Below are 22087 nucleotides of genomic sequence, written 5' to 3'. Positions count from 1 at the left end.
TCCTCATATGACAAAAAGAAATGACTCATTTACTTTCATTTCTTTATTTGCTCAGCAAGCATTTATTATTTTTTAGGTGCCTGACATTGCTAAGCAGTAGGGATGCAGTAGAATACAAGAAAGGCAGGCATTAAATAATTATAAAAATAAATATTTAAATTATATTGGTGAAAAGCCTAGGGGTCCTCATTGAAGGAAGAGTGGTGATGGGAATAAATAAAGTGGTATTTAAACTGACACCTGACAGCTATGGGTAATTGGCTAGACCAGCGCTTCTCCTCCAATTTTATTCATTATCCCCCCCCTACCAGAGAGAGCCTTTCTAGACTTTGTTTCCTAACTGCCCTCTGAAATTCTAATACCACAGATATACTGTATATCTATTTACATACTGCAGGAGCAATATTTTTTGCCCCTAACAGGCAATTCCTGGTCCTGGCTGGGGGGGGTGGTCAACATCATCCGATCACAGGGAAGGAGACAAGTAGTCCAGACAGAGGGAAGTGCTTCTGTGAGGACCTTAAGTCCTACTGACTGGGAGACTATGATAAAACCATCTCCTAGCTCTTGTTGTTCAATAACAAATGAATCCAGTTTTGGACATGCTGAATGTGAGGACCATCTGAGACATTTAAGTAGAAAGAAATGTCAATAGGCAGGTGGATATCTGAGCATGGAGCAGACAGGAAAGGATAAGCCTACAAAGAAAGGAGATGAAGGATTAACCAGGGAGAGTAAAGGAAGAAAGTTATTTAAGAGAAGAAAAGAGTTACCAGGGTCATATGCTGCTGAGAGTTTAAGATGAGGACTGAAAAATGGCCCACAGGTGCAGTGAACTGCCAGTCCTGTGTCCTTACCTGCTGACAGGGATGAATGGAATAAATGCAACCCGTGAAGACCCATCTGCTCCTCTCCAAAACCTACACAGAATGAGAATCAGAAGAAAAGTCAGGTTGCTGATCTTATACCATAAAAGTAAACATACTGAAAAACATTTTTTCAAAAAAGTTTTTCTTACCTGCTTCTGTCATTAAGGCTGACGACGTAAGTAAAATGAAAAATTCTCGATCTTCTAAGCATTTGATGATTGCCTTAAACATAAAATAGCAAGAAAGAAGATTCAATTCCTCTCTCCTTCTCCCTCTACCACATTCTTCAGTGATTTTTAAGCTCATAAAAAGTTAAAGAAAAAAATTCTTGAAATGTCAGTATTTACGGGAATCAGGACAATTTTGTCCCCAGTATCAGAAACTGCAAGTTCCTTAGCATTCAAGTAATCTTGGCCTCGTTAGGGCTGCATATAATAACTAACTAGAACATCATGGGTTAGTTTTAGGATAGTGTTCAACTACATAACAAATCAATCAGAAACAACGTCTTTCATTTTTTTCATTGACATGTTGGACATTTCATACTGCTAAGTAGCCGCTCTGTTCCCATTCAGCCACTACAAATTCAAGGTCAATCAGACCTATGATTAACATGTTAAGCTCATTTTAATACAAAACATATCACAGAATCCTGGAACTAGAAAAACTGGAAGATACCATCCATTAAAAGAATCCTTTCTACAGCTTCCTAAGAGATGGGTAATAATTGGAAATAACATCATTAGGTCCCCCGGTTATAAGAAATGCAGACAAAAATAAATACTTCTTTTTTCCCTCTACCACACTCTTCAGTGGCATCTTCTGTCATTCTACATCACAGAGATAACAGCTCTTCTTCCCCATTAGTCACCATTTCAAAAGCCTATATACCCTTAACAAAGATAAAATTCAATGTCATACAATAATTTGTCAGTTAAAAAAACTGAGTAAAGTATACCACTTTATAAAGTGATAAAACATACTTCAAAAATTGACAGGTCATAAGCCTACAAATATGATAAATCAATAAATTATTCAACAACTCAAGTATGAAAAAAAGACTTCTTTTCTAATTACTTATTGGAACTAATTATGAGACTGAAACTTCACCCACAGGAACAATCACTATTGTGAGTCTCCATACATTTCTATCACAGCCCCTATGCATTGGTTGGTTTACATTTTTGTCTCCTACAGTCTTATAAGTTCCTTGATGGCAGGGACTATTTGTCTTTTTGCTTCTGGCACACAGTAAGCACTCAAGAAAGAATTACTGAATAAATGTATCAACAGTTATATATACCCATATCTTTGGTATTTATCAGCAAACAGATGTAATTCTTGTTTTACATTTTTATCGGTGTAAAGAGTAAAAGTGACAATAATTAGCTACATTATTCTGAATTTTAGTTTCGTAATATAGATGAAAGTAAAATCCTATATCTGCTTAAAACTGTACATTTCTTTATTCCAAAATATGTGCAAATAAAACAAATATGTAGTGTATCTTATTAGTCTCTCAAATTATGTGCTGAAAGGGCTATATAAAGTTCCTATTTTAACCTTTGTGGGGAAAAAAATCATAGAATCTTTGAAATATCTACTTCTAGCCTTTTCCACTTACACACAGAAAAATCCAGCCATACATGTCTTTACCACCTTTTTAAGAAGAGACCTTCCTCAGTACTGTTCTTAAAGTCCAGTGTTGTAGGTACAAGGGACATTTACTGCTCGTCCACTATACACCAGGCACCAAGATGTCAAAGATGCTTAAGACATGATACCTACCCTCAAGGAGCTCAATGTCTAGGTAGGGAGACCGATATTCATTATAAAATGAGGCAGGAAAAGCAGTCTGGAGCACTGAGAGGGAAGGACCTTATGTGATAAGTAATTTCTGTAAGTAATTAACACACAAACTGTGAAGTAAAGCTGGGCACCGAGTCCCCTGAGTTCAATACCAGAAGCAATCACAAGTAGGCCCTTCACTAATGCATTTTCTGAAAATATCTTTGAACTTTCTTCCTTTTAATTTCCAAATATAAAATGAACTACACTACTTCAAAAACACATAGCCTATAATCCCAGTCGATATTCAGTGGTTATCTGCTCAGCATCCTGTGTCATCCACTGCATCTCCTTACTGCAGAATGGGGGGCACTGACCTCGCACCCAGTTCTGGAAGGTGGGCTCTGAGTGGCCTGAGCTAATCAGTGTGGGCCATTCCCTTTCCAGTTACTGTTGAGAGACATGCAGATGATGGAACTGGTCTAAGGACACAAGCCATGGTTTGGAGGACGGGTTCTCTCTGGATGCAAAAAGGAAGCATGCAGCCCTGACTGGCAGCAGAGGACAGAACTATTGCACAGAGGAGGGAGAAGCTGAAAGAAAAAGAGTCCTGAGCAAACAGCACTTGAACTTGCTTTACCATCTAAAACTGAAAAGTAAGCCTATCAAAACTCTTTATTGTTTAAGCCAGTTTGAATTTCTGTTACATGCAACTCAAGCATCTTACCTGACACTACTCCCAACGCAGCTCACATATCTATTCTGTTAATTTACTGGTTTCATGCTGTCTACTATGGGGATAAGTCTGTTGTGCCACTAAAGGGCTGAGCAGACTTGTTTGGTCACTTCCATCACTCACACCGTTTCCTTTGGGATGCTGGAAATCACTCACTATAAGGTCAGCATCTACTCCTATCCTCAGACCGAGGAGCCCTGGTTAACATAGTGGAGAGGTCTTTGGATGTTACATATTTCTCAGCAGAATCGTGCTTTTTCTACACTATGAAAACAATAGAAGCAGCAACTTTTCTTTCTTTATACACCTATGTGTTGACAAGGTTCACTTTTAAAGAAATATCTCACAAATCAATCTCCTTTGATTAATGCAGAAATACTAGGGATCTACTCAATTCTTCCATCATAAAACAAAAACAACAAAAAAGGATTTGAGAAAAACTGTCCTCCTATACTTAAAACCAGGAGTATGAACTGACTAGTGGGACACAAAAAAAGTAAACTAAGATACAAAGGGGATGAATATGTTAGCCAATAAATATCATATCAATAAATATTAAATGATAAATATCCTCTTAAGGGAACTTCCTGGCGGTCCAGTGGTTAGGACTCGGCACTTTCATTGCTGTGGGCCCGGGTTTGACCCCTGGTCAGGGAACTAAGATCCTACAAACCGTGGGGTGCGACCAAAAAAAAAAAATCCTTTTAAGCAAGCTAAAACAATTCAATCTAGGCAGAGCCAACTAATAAGTAGATATCAATTTCTCAATTTAAGGAAAACATAATATTTTAAATTGATGATTCTTACCAATTGCTCCCTTTTAATGTACTCTGTTAGTTTATCTACTTTTTCCCCTTGCTTGTTGGACAGTTCCACCTCATACATATTGAAGCACATATCTTGGCAACAGACTGTGGAGAAAATCAGAAACACAGAACATTTCTTATTTTAAAATGCTATCGTGAAAAATTCTGTTTCTCCCTAGACCCACCGTGTGGCTGACAGGGTCGGTCTTGGTGCTCCGGCCTGGTGTCAGGCCTGAGCATCTGAGGTGGGAGAGCCGAGTTCAGGACACTGGACCACCAGAGACCACCTGGCCCCATGTAATATCAACCGGCAAGAGCTCTCCCAGAGATCTCCGTCACAACGCTAAGACCCTGCTCGACCCAATGGCCAGCAAACTCCAGGGCTGGACGCCCCATGCCAAACAACTAGCAAGACAGGAACACAACCCCACCCATTAGCAGAGAGGCTACCTAAAATCATACTAAGTTCAGAGACACCCCAAAACACACCACTGGACGCAGCCCTGCCCACCAGAAAGACAAGATCCAGCCCCACCCACCAGAACACAGGCACCAGTCCCCTCCACCAGGAAGGCTACACAAGTCACTGAACCAACCTTATCCACTGGGGGCAGACACCAAAAACAATGGGAACTATGAACCTGCAGCCTGTGAAAAGGAGATCCCAAACACAGTAAGTTAAGCACAATGGGAAAACAGAGAAATATGTAGCAGATGAAGGAGCAAGGTAAAAAACTATCAAACCAAACAAATGAAGAGGAAATAGGCAGTCTACCTGAAAAAGAATTCAGAGTAATGATAGGAAAGATGATCCAAAATCTTGGAAATAGGATGGAGAAGATACAAGAAACGTTTAACAAGGACCTAGAAGAAATAAAGAGCAAACAAACAATGATGAACAACACAATAAATGCAATTAAAAATTCTCAGGAAGGAAGCAATAGCAGAATAACTGAGGCAGAAGAATGGATAAGTGACCTGGAAGATAAAATAGTGGAAATAACTACCGCAGAGCAAAATAGAGAAAAAAGAATGAAAAGAACTGAGGACAGTCTCAGAGACCTCTGGGACAACATTAAACGCACCAACATTTCAATTATAGGGATCCCAGAAGAAGAAGAGAAAAAGAAAGGGTCTGAGAAAATATTTGAAGAGATTATAGTTGAAAACTTCCCTAACATGGGAAAAGAAATAGTCAGTCAAGTCCAGGAAGTGCAGAGAGTCCCATACAGGATAAATCCAAGGAGAAACACGCCAAGACACATATTAATCAAACTATCAAAAATTAAATACAGGGGCTTCCCTGGTGGCGCAGTGGTTGAGAATCTGCCTGCCAATGCAGGGGACATGGGTTCGAGCCCTGGTCTGGGAGGATCCCACATGCCACGGAGCAACTGGGCCCGTGAGCCACAACTACTGAGCCTGTGCGTCTGGAGCCTGTGCTCCGCAACAAGAGAGGCCGCGATAGTGAGAGGCCCGTGCACCGCGATGAAGAGTGGCCCCCGCTCGCCACAACTAGAGAAAGCCCTCACACAGAAACGAAGACCCAGCACAGCCAAAAATAAATAAATAAATTAAAAAAAAAATTAAATACAAAGAAAAAATCTTAAAAGCAGCAAGGGAAAAGCAACAAATAACATACAAGGGAATTCCCATAAGGTTAACAGCTGATCTTTCAGCAGAAACTCTGCAAGCCAGAAGGGAGTGGCAGGACATATTTAAAGTGATGAAAGGAGAAAACCTACAACCAAGATTACTCTACCAGCAAGGATCTCATTCAGGTTCGACGGAGAAATTAAAACCTTTACAGACAAGCAAAAGCTAAGAGAATTCAGCACCACCAAACCAGCTTTACAACAAATGCTAAAGGAACTTCTCTAGGCAGGAAACACAAGAGAAGGAAAAGACCTACAATAACAAACCCAAAACAGTTAAGAAAATGGTACTAGGAACATACATATTGATAATTACCTTAAATGTAAATGGATCAAATGCTCCAACAAAAAGACACAGGCTTGCTGAATGGACACAAAAACAAGACCCATATATATGCTGTCTACAAGAGACCCACTTCAGACCTAGGGACACATACAGACTGAAAGTGAGGGGATGGAAAAAGATATTCCATGCAAATGGAAATCAAAAGAAAGCTGGAGTAGCAATTCTCATATCAGACAAAATAAACTTTAAAATAAAGACTATTACAAGAGACAAAGAAGGACACTACATAATGATCAAGGGATCGATCCAAGAAGAAGATATAACAACTGTAAATATTATGCATCTGACATAGGAGCACCTCAATACATAAGGCAAATGCTAACAGCCATAAAAGGGGAAATCGACAGTAACACAATCATAGTAGGGGACTTTAACACTCCACTTTCACCAATGGACAAATCATCCAAAATGAAAATAAATAAGGAAACACAAGCTTTAAATGACACATTAAACAAGATGGACTTCACTGATATTTATAGGACATTCCATCCAAAAACAACTGAACACACTTTCTTCTCAAGTGCTCATGGAACATTCCCCAGGATACATCATATCTTGGGTCACAAATCAAGCCTTGGTAAATTTAAGAAAATTGAAATCATATCCAGTATCTTTTTCGACCACAACTTTATGAGACTAGATATCAATTACAGGAAAAAAACTGTAAAAAACACAAACACATGGAGGCTAAACAACATGCTACTAAATAACCAAGAGATCACTGAAGAAATCAAAGAGGAAATAAAAAAATACCTAGAGACAAATGACAATGAAAACACGACCCAAAACCTATGGGATGCAGCAAAAGTTCTAAGAGGGAAGTTTACAGCAATACAATCCTACCTCAAGAAACAAGAGAAATCTCAAATAAACAACCTAACCTTACACCTAAAGCAATTAGAGAAAGAAGAACAAAAAAACCCCCAAAGCTAGCAGATGGAAAGAAATCATAAAGATCAGATCAGAAATAAATGAAAAAGAAATGAAGGAAACAACAGCAAAGATCAATAAAACTAAAAGCTGGTTCTTTGAGAAGATAAACAAAATTGATAAACCATTAGCCAGACTCATCAAGAAAAAAAGGGAGAAGACTCAAATCAACAGAATTAGAAACGAAAAAGGAGAACAACTGACACTGCAGAAATACAAAGTATCATAAGAGACTACTGGAAGCAACTATATGCCAATAAAATGGACAACCTGGAAGAAATGGACAAGTTCTTAGAAAAGCACAACCTTCTGAGAATGAACCAGGAAGAAACAGAAAATATAAACAGACCAATCACAAGTACTGAAATTGAAACTGTGATTAAAATTCTTCCAACAAACAAAAGGCCAGGACCAGATGGCTTCACAGGCAAATTCTATCAAACATTTAGAGAAGAGCTAACACCTATCCTTCTCAAACTCTTCCAAAATATAGCAGACGGAGGAACACTCCCAAACTCATTCTACGAGCCCACCATCAGCCTGATACCAAAACCAGACAAAGATGTCACAAAGAAAACTACAGGCCAATATCACTAATGAACACAGATGCAAAAACCCTCAATAAAATACTAGCAAACAGAATCCAAGAACACATTAAAAGGATCATACACCATGATCAAGTGGGGTTTATCCCAGGAATGCAAGGATTCTTCAATATACACAAAAAAATCAATGTGATACACCATATTAACAAATTGGAGGATAAAAACCATATGATAATCTCAATGGATGCAGAAAAAGCTTTTGAGAAAATTCAACACTCATTTATGATATAAACTCTCCACAAAGTAGGTAGAGCGGGAACCTCCCAGGAACTGAATCTCAGAGCTACTCTACACCTTTCACAAAAGACCTTTTAAGAATCACTTAAGGGAAAACAGAAGTAAGAGGGCGAGAGAGAGAGAGAGAGTGCACACGTGCGCATGCATGTGTGTATGAAAGAGAGGGTGGAAAATAACTGAAACAAAGCTCAGGACATGCAGTGTACCATGACATCTGAACAGACCTTTGTGCTCCATGTAATTCTGTTTTCTAAAAGCAGCTTCTGGTAGTCTTTTTTTCAAAGACGACACTTTCATTACATACTTAAAATCTAGTTCATGTGGTCTAAAAAACAAAATAACAATATCATGTAATGTAATAAACACTAAAACTACACCTTCATAAGTTTTGGTTTTGTAATATAAAGCAAACAAAAATACTGTAACCACAAAAAATTCTTAAATCTATAAACTCCAGGTCAAATAATGTACATATTCGTAAATATTATAGATTTTTGAGTATGTGACCTCATAAACCATGGTCTGCAAATGTGTTCACATTTTCTGAATGCATGCATTTCCGTTATAACCAAAATATCCAGACATGTGGAAGAATTATGCATATTGGAATGAGAATCTTCTAGAAATTACACTACGTAAGAGTTGAAAACTTTTGATAATATGGGACTGCTGACCATTCAGTGCCACAGGATGAACCGCAGCCAGACTTGCATCATTTCCCCTGACTACCTTTTCCTTCTTTAAAACTCATTTTGAAATACTTGTAGACTTACAGATGTCTCCTTTTCCCCCAAATACTTCTTAATGTGTACCCTTAAGAAAAACATTTCCTTATATAACCACAAAACAATTAGCAAAAATCAAGAAATTAACAATGATACAGGACAGTTTTTTAACCTACAGACCTTATTCAAATGTTGCCAACTGTCTCACTAAGGTCCCTTGTAACAAAAGAAGGTACTTTTTTCTGGCTCAGGATCCAATCCAGGATGCCACACTGCATTTACGTATGTCTCTTTAGTCTCCTTCAGTCTGCAACAGTCTCTTAGTCTTTCTTTATCTTCAGTGACCTTGATATTTTTGAATAATATAGACCATTTATTTTGCAGAATGTCCCTCAATCTGGGCATGTCTAACATTTCTTCCTGATTAGACTGGCAGGAGCACCACAGACTGATATCATGTTATTCTCTGTGCATCATATCAGGAAGCACATGATGTTTATTCCTCTCCTGGTGACATTAACTTAACCACTTAGCTAAGATGGTATCTGCAGCTTCTTCCATTGTAAAGTCTTTATTTTTTCCTTTGTGAGATATGTAAATACCATCAAACTTTCACCTACTATATCAAGCCTCCATTGATTATTATGATGTTGCCAAAATGTGATTTCCGAATTCCATCACTCTTTCTATACCTATTAGTTGCACTCTATAGTGAGGAAGAACTTTCCCTTCTCTCCCATTTATTTATTCACAGAATTCGTAATTCGTAATTCTATGGGCTATAAATTCCCTCTCTCTTCTTAAAAAAGGCCAGTAGAAAGAAAATGATTTCTAATAGCACACCAGTTTTCATTTTATTTTTCAATTAAAGCATGTCTAACTTTCAACAGTTTTGGGTGCAAACTAAGAATAGATTAAACAAAAAGATATCAGAAGATGCCCTTCACAGTTCTCTCTGCAGAAGCAAATACTTTAATTCATCATAATGTAAATACATGTAAAAGCTACTCTAATACTAGTCTAGGAAAATCATGTGAAAATTAAAAAACTAGATACTGCAAATCTTATAAAGACTCTAATAGAATTCAGTGGCTAGAATCTGTTGCATCTGTTATCTAGGCAAGTCCAACTTGTTTCTTGGGGAAAGTCAAACTTCTAGCATCAAGTAAATTAATTTAGCCTGAGAGATCATTTTCCCATAAATGGATTAAGATAGTAAAATATAAAAAGTGATTTGTCAAAGATTATAAAACTAACTTATTTCAAGGCAACAGTCAGATTTAGATCTGAATTTAGGTCTCCTGTGTCATGGCCCTGTGCTCTATACATCTCCCCAAGAGTAATCTAAAACCAAGTACAGTTGCTGTATTTCACACCAGTACCAACAAGCAAGACCTCAAAATGAGAATCAAAAAATTATACAAGCATCAGTAAAGGCACTCATTCAATACTTACAGTTGTTTTGGAACCACTGTACCGTAAGAGGACCAAAGAGTTATATCACACAGCAGACAGCCTTGAATAATTAATTTCCCTTTCCACGAAGAGATGAGAACTTAAGAAATGAGGGTAAGAAAGAAACTGATTATTTTATTTATGAACAAAACATTTACTTAAAGAAACAGCTAAAAGAACCAATTAAATAATTTCTTACCATTTTCTTTGAGTTCAAGTCTAGGGGGAAAAAAAGAGGCATTTTTTATAAGAGCAAATGAAAGAAATCCAGTAAAACAAAGTATGCACATAATTACTTACATGCTTTTATGATTATGAGCTGGTGCTGCCATCTTTTTAGGTTCCCTGTACTGAAAAGCTACAATCATATAAGGACAGATCTGTCTGGGTCGCTCAATAACAGTGCTGCCTGAAAGTTCGTAGAGGTAATACTGAAAGAAGCAAAATAAGTATTATCAGGGTAATACTACAGAATTCCACGTGCATCAAGTTTATTTCAACCCTACCCAACCCCAAAATTTAACTCATTAGATTTAGAAATGTACCTTAGAAATGATTTATTCCCAGGTGACTATACCTGACTCAGTTCAAAGGTGCGAAAATGACTTGTCTTGTGAGAAACCTTGTTAGTATTTGCAGCCACGTGGCAATCATAGCCAGAAGATGGGCTGGTATAGTTAGTTGTATAATTCTCAGACACAAACTTGACTTTTCCCTAGAATGAAAATATTAAGACTAATCAAATGTTTTCGAATAGCAATAATCTTACTCTAGGATTTATTTAAAAGTAGCCTAATAAAGATGTAGATGTGTTTTAACTAACAGTTAACTGTGTTAAGAACTATGGTTCTTAGAAAATTATCTTAAGGCCAAGAATAGTTTTAATTATCCATGAACCCCATTAAATTTGTACTTAACCCTTAAAATTAAAAAAATAAAATCTGATATGTTTGGGCATCTTTCTCAGGCAAGTGTCCACAGCTTTTATCACAGTATCAAAGGAGTACATGAATTACCCCAAATTTAGGAGAACCATTTCTTTAATAGAGAAATTATATAGCCCACCAAACAGATTAGCTATTCAATGACTATTATCATAAAAGATGACAAGTGAAATCTAAAATTTCAAAAGATGAGTTTCTAAGCTGAAGTATTAAATTATAAAATTGTAAGCTACAGACCAAGATACTTCTATTACACCAGGACCTGGTAAACCAGCAAGGAGCAAATACACAGTAAAGCAGTTCACAGGCCAATGGCCCTGATTACTGAACAGTTGATAGTATTTTCTATTATGGATTTCTCTTTAGCAAGGGCTACGTATCTCCCAGAAAAAGGAAAAAAAGAACTTTTAAGCTTATCATGCAATGAAAGATCACACAATGATTTTAAAAGCTGTCTTGAATAATATAATGACATATATGAAAAAAATGAAAATACACAAAATATATACCAAAATGAGGTGTGAAATAATAGGCAATTTTTATTTTATCTTTACAAGATGCATTACTTAAAATATATATATATATACACATATATTTGCAGCCACATGGCAATCATAGCCAGAATATGGGCTAGTATAGTTAGTTGTATAATTCTCAAACAAAAACTTGACTTCTCCCTAGAATGAAAATATTAAGACTAATCAAATGTCTTCAAATAGCAATAATCTTACTCTAGGATTTAAAAGTAGCCTAATAAAGAACATATATACATGTTTGCTGTTAATGTCCTGCCTCTTCATCAATATGACCACCAAAGGCAATACTAAGAAGACAAATAATATAAATGGTACTTCAGTGAGCAATCAAAACCTGTATCCTCTCCCCATCAAACAGCTTATGATGTTGGGCAGGGCTGACTTTTAAGCAGTAAAGTAAGCAAGACTGAGAGCATATAGGCAAAAACTAAACAGCAGTATCCACCAGACAGGGTGGGATACGGGGGCACGAAACCAATGGCGAGGCACAATCTGACATGAATAAAAAATGTTTGCTATCTGAGCTGACAGGCACGTCATCTGTGGCAGAACTACAGCACTTATCACAGAGCAGGAGAGGGAAGAGTAAGGGAGGGAAGCAGTGACTATGAGCCAATGCAATGTTACTTTCCCTCCAGTTCTTGGGGACAAATTTTGGAAAATGAAGAGTTCACACTCTTAAAAAAATCAGTAGTGTTAGGTTTATAACCAAAGAACTTAAGATAGTAGGAAAGCTAAAACAAAAGCAAAAACAAAATAAGACCACAGAATATGTCCTCAAAAAGCCCCCCAACCTCTAAAATCAGAGTTTTCCTACTATTTGAGTGAAAATTCTAATTGCGTGATTCATTTATACTGGACTATTTAAGGGCATTTAAAAATTTCTGAGATCATCAGTTGCAGGTGCCCCATGAAACTGTGAACAAGGTCTCAATGTTTTAGGGATTAAAAAAATATATAAAGGTTTCTCATTTTGACAATTTAAATCAGACAATGAATGTTGCTTTCTAAATTCATCTCTTATAACTGAAATCACATTATTTTATAAGCAGCTACTTATTTTCTGTTATTTACTATTTAAAAAGTGGCATTGTGGGACAGGGTGAGAGGAAAGCTTTTCACTGAATACCTGTTGTATTATTTTGAAGCTTTTTAAAAAAACATATTCATAGATCATCTATTAAATGAATTTTAAAAAAGCTTTGTCCTTAAAGGAAAGCAAAAAGCAGTTATTTTTTATGACTTTAGATAGCTGTCTTTGGCAAGGACTATGTGTAGCAAATGATCTGCCAAGAACATTGTCACAGACTGATAATCTTTCGTTTTTAAAAGAAAAATTACACAGAAGCACATTTAGGCTTTACCTTAATTAGATTAAAAATTACAACATAACCAGATTTCCCATGATACCAAGGTCTTGCATGAAGATAGTCTGAGTATTTGGAAATGTATACACCTATAAAAGTATAAAAATAGATTAATTTACACTTTAAAAAGATTGTTTACACATGGGTTACCTTTAACTGAACAAGACAACACAAAAGACAAATAAATGCTAACATTAAAAAACTATTTTGAAACTGCTTACCTTTTAAAAACTATTTGAGATATTCTAAAGGTATGGCAACATTAGAGCTAAGATACAATATATCTGTTTGACAACTAATTTTCTATTTGGGTACGGTAACTGAAAAGGGATAAGAGTATCACATTTTTGGAAAAGTCTTCGTGAGTCTGTTTTTTCTCCATGCAATCATTCAGTGAAAAGGCCTATGGTAATCTGATTCTCAAGTCATTTTTTGCAAAAAATCTCAGTAAGTACTCATATTTAAGAATGTGTGCTGAGGTCTACTACACGGCAGCTGTGTGCCAGGCAGCAGTGACACAAAGGGAAATACAACGAGGTCCTGCCTTCAAGCAGCTTATTCTGCTGGGCTGTGAATTCCAGGGAGGCAGGGGTTATATTTGTTTTGCTCACCACTATAGCCACATCACAGCCCACTGCAGCTTAATAGAGAAGTGAGTCTCAAGAGGGGAGAGACTCCTGTAAGTTACGACAGGAGAGGAGGATCCCCACACGGCAGCAGCACTGAGAATAAGGAGGAAAGGACACATTTCAGAGATATTCCTGAAGTATCTCTTTTGAAATATAAAAGACAATGGTGAGGACATGGATACAGCAGACAGAGCAGTAAACCTGTGGCCAGAAGATTGGGTTCCAGTTCCAGGTTTTTCACTTACTGCTAATAATAACCATGTGACTGAGGAGCAGGTCACTTAAGTGGACAGGGTGGGCATGAGTCATAGATACATAAATCACAGGGTTCTCAGGAAGATTTAAAAAGATCCATAAACTTTTAAAACTATGATACACTACAGTAATACAAAGGATTACTTTCATACACAGAACTATCCATTTCTATTTGAGCCCAAAACTATAGAACACACACAGGCAGTAGTGCTATTTTATTATTACCCCCAGTACATGTGATGAAGAAGATTGTGTATTTATAGGAGCAATCCAGCCTCTATCTACTCCATCACACTACTGAACCCAGCCTCTCAAACATCAACAATAAACTCATGCGATTGCAGTAAAGCAGAAAAATGGCCTTAATTTTTAGAGATGTAAGCTGAGGTGTTTGCTTGTAATTCACTTTCACAATTTTCAGAAAAAAAACTTTTTTTAAAACAAATGAAGAGAATAATAGAAAACATTATCTGTTAAACGTAGGTGATAGGTATATTATACTATGCTCTCTATTTTTTCTATGTTAGCATTTTTCATAATGAAAAGAAGGGGGAGTTAAAAAGAGTAGGGGAGAAGGAAAAAAAGGTTTTAGGTAAACTGTTATTGGGGTTATGAACTTATCCCCTTTCATGTCCTTTAGAAGAGCTGAATATAAGTTTAAAAAAACATTTGTTTTACACAGAGTTACCATATGAGCCAGCAATTCCACTCCTAGGTATAAACCCAACAGAAATGAAAAAACATGTCCACATAAAGACTTGTACAAGAATGTACATAGTAGCATTTTTTATAATAGCCAAAAAGTAGAAACAACCGAATGTCCATCAACTGCTGAATGGATAAAGAAAATGTGGTACAATGGAATATTATTCAGTCAAAAAAGGAATGAAGTATATGCTACAACATGGATGAATCTCAAAAACACTAAGCTAAATAAAAAAGTTAGTCACAAAAGGTCATACACGATTCCATCTACATGGAATGTCTGGAATAGGCCAATCCATAGGGGCAAAAAGTAGAGTACTGGTTGCTTAGGCTGGTGGGAGTGGGGAGTGACTGATGAAAATGGTCTAAAATTGATTGTGCTGATGGTTGCATATTCATTTTAGTGAATATGCTAAAAAAACTGTATACTTTAAACAGGTGAAATGAATGGTATGTGAATGTTATCTCAATAAAGCTGTTATTTAAAAGAAATGGTCAGAAGGAATGTAGCCATGAAGCCCAGGAATGTAGCCATAAAGCCCAGTAATCCTTGTCAGTGCTGATCTCCAACTTCTGCAGCATCTGACACTGCTAACACCCCTCCTTACAGCCTTCTCTTCTCTGTGAAACTCCACCTCCTGATTCTTCATCCCCTGGACTGCTCTCAACTCCCTCTTCCTAGCCTTGCCCCATGGCCCCATCCCTTGCTCCCATAACCACCTGAAAGTTCTGTTCTTTGCCATCTTTGCTGCCCCATGTAACAATGTTTTTGGCTTCAACTAACACCCACCCGCTGCCACCTTGAACCCCAATCTCCAGTTCTAATCCCTTTTCCAACTATTTTTACCACCAGCAGGACAGCTTCCAGAAACACTTATGACCACCTCATTATTTCTCAAATTTAGCTCACTAAAGTAGTAGTGTTCATTTACTGACCGTTTACTAGGTGTAAGCTCCAAGCTAAGCACTTGACACAGTCTCATGTAATCCTCACAGCAAATCTAGATGATAGTTTTACCTATTTTACAGATGAGTAAAGTGAAGCTTAAAGAAATTAGTGCTAATCCACATTCTTGACAATAAGATTACCTTTCTCTTTTAACTCATCAGCTTCCCTACAATTTCCTCTCCTTCCGTGTCTCTTTTCTATTGACAATATCACTGCAGTGTAAGTTTAAAACCTTACCTTTGATTATTTCCTTTCTCTTACTCCTCACATTCCACAGTTGCTAAGTTTCGTCAGTTCCATCTAGTCTCTGTTCCTACTGCCATTATGACAGTTCAGAAGAAATCATCATTAGCCCCAGATGACTGCACTAAACTCTTGGCACTGAAAGATATCTTCAGTACCTTTTCTAGTCCAACCATCCTTTTAAAAAACGTAACTCCTATTAGAAAACCTTAGGTCTTAGACTCAAAGCTCATTTATATGTTTAAAGGTCTGATTCCAAAGATTACTATTTATCATCAACCAAACTAGCATTTAACATAGGTATCTTATGTAACTAAGTAAACCCCACTTCACCTTGTAAAAGAGATTCCTTTTCCTTACAGACGTACCTTTCCCTGGGTCACCCAGAGTGGTGATAGCACTGCTGCCAACACAGAGCCCACGCTGACATACCAACTTTGCCTTAAACAAAAGATCGTACTTTGCTTATCACATCATTCTTGGGAGGGTCAATGAAATAACTCTATAATCTATATAAAAACTTTCAATACAGAATCTGTACATTGTATGCATTCATGGCACAAAGTAAGCTTATGTAAGGCAATTGTGTTTTAGTTAATATTAACAGTTCAAACTTTTTCCCGAAATTTTATTATTTCTGTTAACAAAAATGTCACCAGCAAAACCAAATTAAACAAGCTCACAGATAAGTCCTCTCTCGAAGATTTCTTTTTCAATTACACTTGGGAATCACTATATTTGAAAATGTCTTATCCCCAAATGCTTTTTTTTAAAGTATGCATCCATAACATATCTTATTTGGAAGTCAACGATTAAGTAAATAAACTCTCTAGTATTACTATATAATCCATAAGTTATATGCTAATGTTAATTACTCTTTAGCAAATCTATCCCTGTTCTTTAAAAATCATGACCCCAACCAAAATACTACCTTTGAATTACTTTAAGTTGGATTATAGATCTCTAGCATTGCTGAACTGTATCTAGAAGCCACACACATCTCTGGGGACATACCTGCACACAGTAGTTTCCTTCTCCACAATTTAGGTACAGCCAACAATATGGATGTTCAATTTTCAAAATAAGGCATGAAACAATTCCAAGTAACTAGAATGCTGAACGTGTTCATCTTGCCCCCAAAACCATGTAATTTAAACTTGAAAAACCTCCACAAGAAATAGAAAATATCTATCTAAACAATGATCGAGAATAGAAAATATCCATTCACTCCATTAAAAGTCATTATTAATACTTAAGAAATCTGTATTAATCAAAATCTCACCACGAGCTTACAAATGTATTCAAGATAAAACTAAAGAAAACCTATGAAAAGTTGTAGAAATCAAATCTCTTTCATGACAAGCTTTCACTGTCATTTACATTGCCACCAAACTAACAAAAAAGACTGATGAACTGGTAATCTTACAAACTTTACAGACCTAAAATACCAATATTTAACTTTAATGATATAATTAATTTTGTACATTAACATCACAAAATTACTTTTCTACGACCGAATTCCCTTACCTGATTTTCAGTTTCAAACAGAAGAAACCCATAAGTTTCCTGAAGTTCTTCGTGAGTATAGTTACTTGCTTTTTTTTCTTGGTAAAAAGTTTTGTACTGTATAAGGAGAGAATAATCAAATGTTATAAACATGTTATTTTGCCTTGCAAATTAATTTTTAAAAATGCATCATCTGAATTCCTCCTGCTAAAAGACTAATGAAATTTATTATTTTTCTATTCCATAGAATATATTATAATTACCTTTCAAGTGACTAATTCCAAGGATCTTTTATCTCAGCTGAAATGTGATAGCTAAAAAGGACTAGGCTTATATATCAAAAATAATGGGTCTATTTCTTTAAAACTAAAATAAAACGAACACACAGACACAGTGTGTACCAAGCACCTCACCTCATTCAAGAAAATGTCATTTTTCACCAAAGTCACTTGACTGTACTGAAAACCATGCTCAGATGCAGAGTCCAAGTAAGAAGTATGGAGAATTGAAACTGCGCTCTGGAAGAGAGAGTCTGAACTCAAGGACACTGTCTCAAAAACTGTAAAACACAAACAAAAATAATGCAACTGTTTAAGATAACCAAAGGATGGGGAAAAGTGGCACACTAAATATCACTGAAGAGTGATATAGGAAATATATCATCTATGATAATAGGAAATAATCATCTATTTCCTTCCTGTATAACTAAGACATTTACAATGTGTTTTGGCTACCATATCTGGACTATCTTAAAAGATCTCACATGTGAAAATAAACAAAATGGATTATAACTGAGGGTGAATTACTTTTAATGCAAGAATAAATCCCTTTTGATTTAAAGCTGGGTGCTGTAACCACACTGGGTAAAAGCAGATGCAACTGTAGTGTCAAGTTGGTGGTCAGCAACTGCTTAGACCAATGCTTCTCATTCTTAAGTTTTTTTAAACCTAAGCCACATTTTGATAAACTTACCCTTCCTGTCTTCTCACCAAATCCCCAAGGAAGTCTGTTAGGTTCCTCGGAAGGGGCCTACTACTGCACACTCAGCAAACACATTAGAAATCATGTTTCTTTGGGGCTTCCTCACCAGCCTGTACATGTCTATTAAAATTTACTTCTTATGGGCTGTATTATAAAATCATCATTTTACAAAAATAAAACTTTATTGCTTTTTTTGAAAGTGCTTTTTTCAAACCATACCCATGTGCCATCCCAGAAATGCTGGTATACCCCTCCCATGAGAGGCATGTTTCCTAATTGAGAACTACTGACTCAATCCAGTAATTCTCTTGATTGAGCCCTTGTGTCTTTTGATTTTACGAGTCCTCACTTAGCAAGAACTGAGCCTAATGAGTTCTCATAACATTTAACTATTTGATTTGTTTACTGCTTTCTATTTACATCCTCTCTATTCTCTTTAACAAGGTTGGGGGGAAGATACACACTGATTATTTGTAAATAATAGAGAGAATAATTTATGTAACACTGGAAGTTTTGGCCTTACAGTATAAATAAGTACATTAATATGGCTTCCTACTTATACCAGGACTCTGCCAATTACATTAAAGTTCAAAAGTTAAAGAAAACATAAGCTTTTTAATTAAAATTAATTTATGAACAACAGATTAAAAAACCCTAGACTACTACAGAAATCAAAACAAACATTTCAGTAAAATTAATTTGGACTGAACTGTCCTAACACTTCAATTCCCAAGGTAATTTAAAAATGATTTTGATAACAAAACTTCCTAGTATCAAAAATAAAAGATTATAAATAGCAAGGAAAGAAAAGAGGATGAAACACTTAAGAATATTCTGAAGTTGGCACATTGGATCTATATCGATTCTATCTTACTTTTATTTTTCCTCAGTTTCACCTTCTCTCTTTCAATATCAGTATACCAGTGCTGTAAAAAATATGGATATTCTAAAGAGATTCAAATAGCAAAACACCAGTGATAACAATTAAAAAACTATGGCTTTCTTTAGCTACTTACTCAAAACAAACTGGGAAGCCTATGCACTTGCAAATTTCTTTTACAAATAATCTGCACTGCTAGCTCAAAGGCAAATCAGGATTCCTTTAAAAATTATAATTTTAGAAACCTAGTATTTAATATTTTTTAAAAGGCAATATAGTATTTTAAAAATCTAATTATACTATGAGGCTCAATATTTGTGAAATATGTTGCTTACAAGTGAAAGAAATAAAAGTTGTCATAGCTTTGGAAATGACCAATCTATGATTATCAACTTCCCTAAATTCTGCAAGATGTTAATAGATTTTAAGTTTCAGAAGTACTGAATACTACATATATCCCCAATTTTGAGCGTCAACGCACAATAATAAACTGAAAACTGTGAGAAATAATGCAATTTAAAAAACCCTATCTAATACAATGTGGGGAGTACTGCTCCCAATAAAGCTAAGACTAATGGTAATGATTTAAAATAAACAAGGAGGAACAAGTAAGAAATGACTTATTTTGTACTTTTATACTGTAATTTCTAAAACTATTTATTTATGGTTAAAAATGCTTCCTTTTTATGTCAGCACTCTCCAAATAGCCGTATGTTAGAAAAGTAATAATTTTACAGTTGGCAGAAGGAAAAGCATATCAAAAGAGAAGTTAATGGAAAACCACAGTAAATTCTGACTCTTTCATGACTTCATAATAAATGACCTCAATTATACTCTCAAGAAAGCACAAGTTTCCTGCTCTATAATTAAGGAGCTAATGAGAATTTTATTGAGAAAACATTTGACATTGTCTCTTCCAACACAATGCACTTTCATTTAACCGCCTAAAACAAGTGTACAAAATGAGGAGCACTAAATAAATGGATAGCTTCATTTTTTGCTGAGCAATGCACATGCTCTAGTTAAACATTCAAGATTATCAGAATATTAAGAGAAAGAAGAGGGGGCTATTCCACAAAGAAATCTAAAGCAACATCTAAGAAGGTAACTTGAAAAGTACCTGTCTGTAAAGCATAAAGAGTGTCCCTTATGGTTTAAGTGACCAACAGAGAGCACATGGAAAAAACTGAAGTTCAATCAAAATGGCTCTGAAAACTGAGTTAATACTCTTTCCTGTAGCACCTGGCTTTGGGCACGTTTCTCTGCCATTTGTGGATTTGATCTTAAAAGTTAGGTCAAGCTTGACACAACAAGTTGGATTCTGTTCAAAGTGCCCTGCATCAATCTCCCCCATCTCAAAATCCATCACAGGGATACTGAGTGTCTGATTTTAGGACACTTCTTTCTCTCTTTTTAACTTCTAATAAGAGAGATAAGAAAATTATAAACCAGTTTCTGATGTTATACCACAGGTATCTATTTTCCATTCTATAAGCATCTGGTCTGAAAGCAAATAATGAGATGAACAAACGTCAACAACTTAGGTGTCACAGTAACCTAACAGAATCTAGCCACTTCTACATCTCCCCCAGACTTACATGACCACATCTCCTGTTTGTGAATTAAGCAATAGCACTTATCAAAGACAGTAACACTCAGAATCCAACAATATGTGCCATTAAAGGCTCTTATTAGTAGAATGCAACCTACACCTTTTAATACTCTCCATGCCTATATACTTTATCTTCTCTAAGTATGTCATTTGATAGTTGTTGAAGGAACAGCCCATTCTTTAATCACCTAATCCTAAAATGTATTACCTTTACCTTTAAGACATCAAAGGACTGCCAGTTTAAGATATATACAACTTTTTTAGAACACAATTTGGCAGAAAGTAACAAAAACTTAAACGGGCATACCAAATAACCATTCCATTTCTGGGAATCTATTCCTCAGAAATATTAGCATAAGTGCAGGGGTTTTATGTACAAGGGTGTTCCATGCACCAACACCTATAACAGCAAAAACACTGGAGACAACCTAAATTGCCATCAACAGGGAAACACCTTGCAATTACTAAATAAAAACAAAGTAAATCTGTATATACTGACGTACAAAGATATCTATTGTATACTACTGAGTGAATAATATGTATTATATGTCATTTTGGTAAAAAAAAAAAAAAACCATAAAAAATTATGTGTTTGAAAGTATACAGAAAAAGATGTAGAAAGATGGGAAATCCAACTGTTAACAGTATTTACACCAATGGTGATTGGAGAGTGGACAAAAAAGAGAACTTACACTTTTGCCTTATATATATTACTACAATTTAGATTTTTCTTACATAAGCATGTATTACTTCTACTATTTAAAATATCTCAATTTAAAATCAAGTAAAATAAATCATAATTTCAAAGAAATACAAATAGAGGAGTGTGACAATCTCTCTTGAACACACACCTTTTTTAATGCAATTTGAAAACTTAATCACCTATCAATTTTGGACTAATAAGAAATTTGTAGCTACTGGAAATTATAATTTTTTAAAAAGTCCTTTCATTTTACATGGTCTAAATTAAAATCTAAAAAATTGTATTGTTCAATTTTGGAGTCATTAGTAATAGCTTAGAGCATTTAGTTTAATACCCACTCTTTTCTAATATGAACCCTGTCTCGGTCTTCTCTAACAGGGAATGTAGCTGGGAGGGTGGTCTTAATTCATCTTCACCAAGTATACCCCCAGAATTTTTGACATAGTCCTGTTCTCTGCTAATGTCATAAATGCTAAAACGAAAAAAGAAAAAATTAAATCATAAAGTGAATAGTTCTATTTCGGGCATATCTACTATATAAATAAATGTTTACTGAGCATCTAGTTTGCATTAGGTACAATTTTGTAATGTTTCCCTTCTTTGTCAAGTCTCCAGAGCTAAAGGC

The 22087-nt window shown here is 35.7% G+C and overlaps 1 protein-coding gene across 3 annotated transcripts in view; it reads right to left on the bottom strand.

The window, feature by feature from the left end:
- Positions 1 to 22087, bottom strand: part of TASOR2 (transcription activation suppressor family member 2) — a 63605-nt gene that overhangs the window by 32529 nt on the left and 8989 nt on the right. For all 3 annotated transcript variants that reach the window (XM_082449553.1, XM_082449554.1, XM_082449555.1), the window contains exons 2-14: positions 21801 to 21934; positions 17700 to 17845; positions 17308 to 17403; positions 16149 to 16221; positions 12997 to 13088; positions 10730 to 10867; positions 10453 to 10583; positions 10352 to 10371; positions 10153 to 10252; positions 8197 to 8297; positions 4201 to 4304; positions 1019 to 1091; positions 858 to 920 (exon numbers count right to left, since the gene is read on the bottom strand). In XM_082449553.1, coding sequence (XP_082305679.1) covers positions 858 to 920; positions 1019 to 1091; positions 4201 to 4304; positions 8197 to 8297; positions 10153 to 10252; positions 10352 to 10371; positions 10453 to 10583; positions 10730 to 10867; positions 12997 to 13088; positions 16149 to 16221; positions 17308 to 17403; positions 17700 to 17845; positions 21801 to 21934 — 1271 coding nt within the window. The remainder of the gene's footprint in view (positions 1 to 857; positions 921 to 1018; positions 1092 to 4200; positions 4305 to 8196; positions 8298 to 10152; positions 10253 to 10351; positions 10372 to 10452; positions 10584 to 10729; positions 10868 to 12996; positions 13089 to 16148; positions 16222 to 17307; positions 17404 to 17699; positions 17846 to 21800; positions 21935 to 22087) is intronic.

Source organism: Balaenoptera physalus (genome assembly GCF_965194825.1).
Source record: "Balaenoptera physalus genome assembly, chromosome: 2".
In the NCBI taxonomy this organism is placed as follows: Eukaryota; Metazoa; Chordata; class Mammalia; order Artiodactyla; family Balaenopteridae; genus Balaenoptera; species Balaenoptera physalus.
The sequence above is the reverse complement of the archived record's forward strand: the minus strand, read 5'-3'. Positions and strand labels throughout refer to the sequence as shown.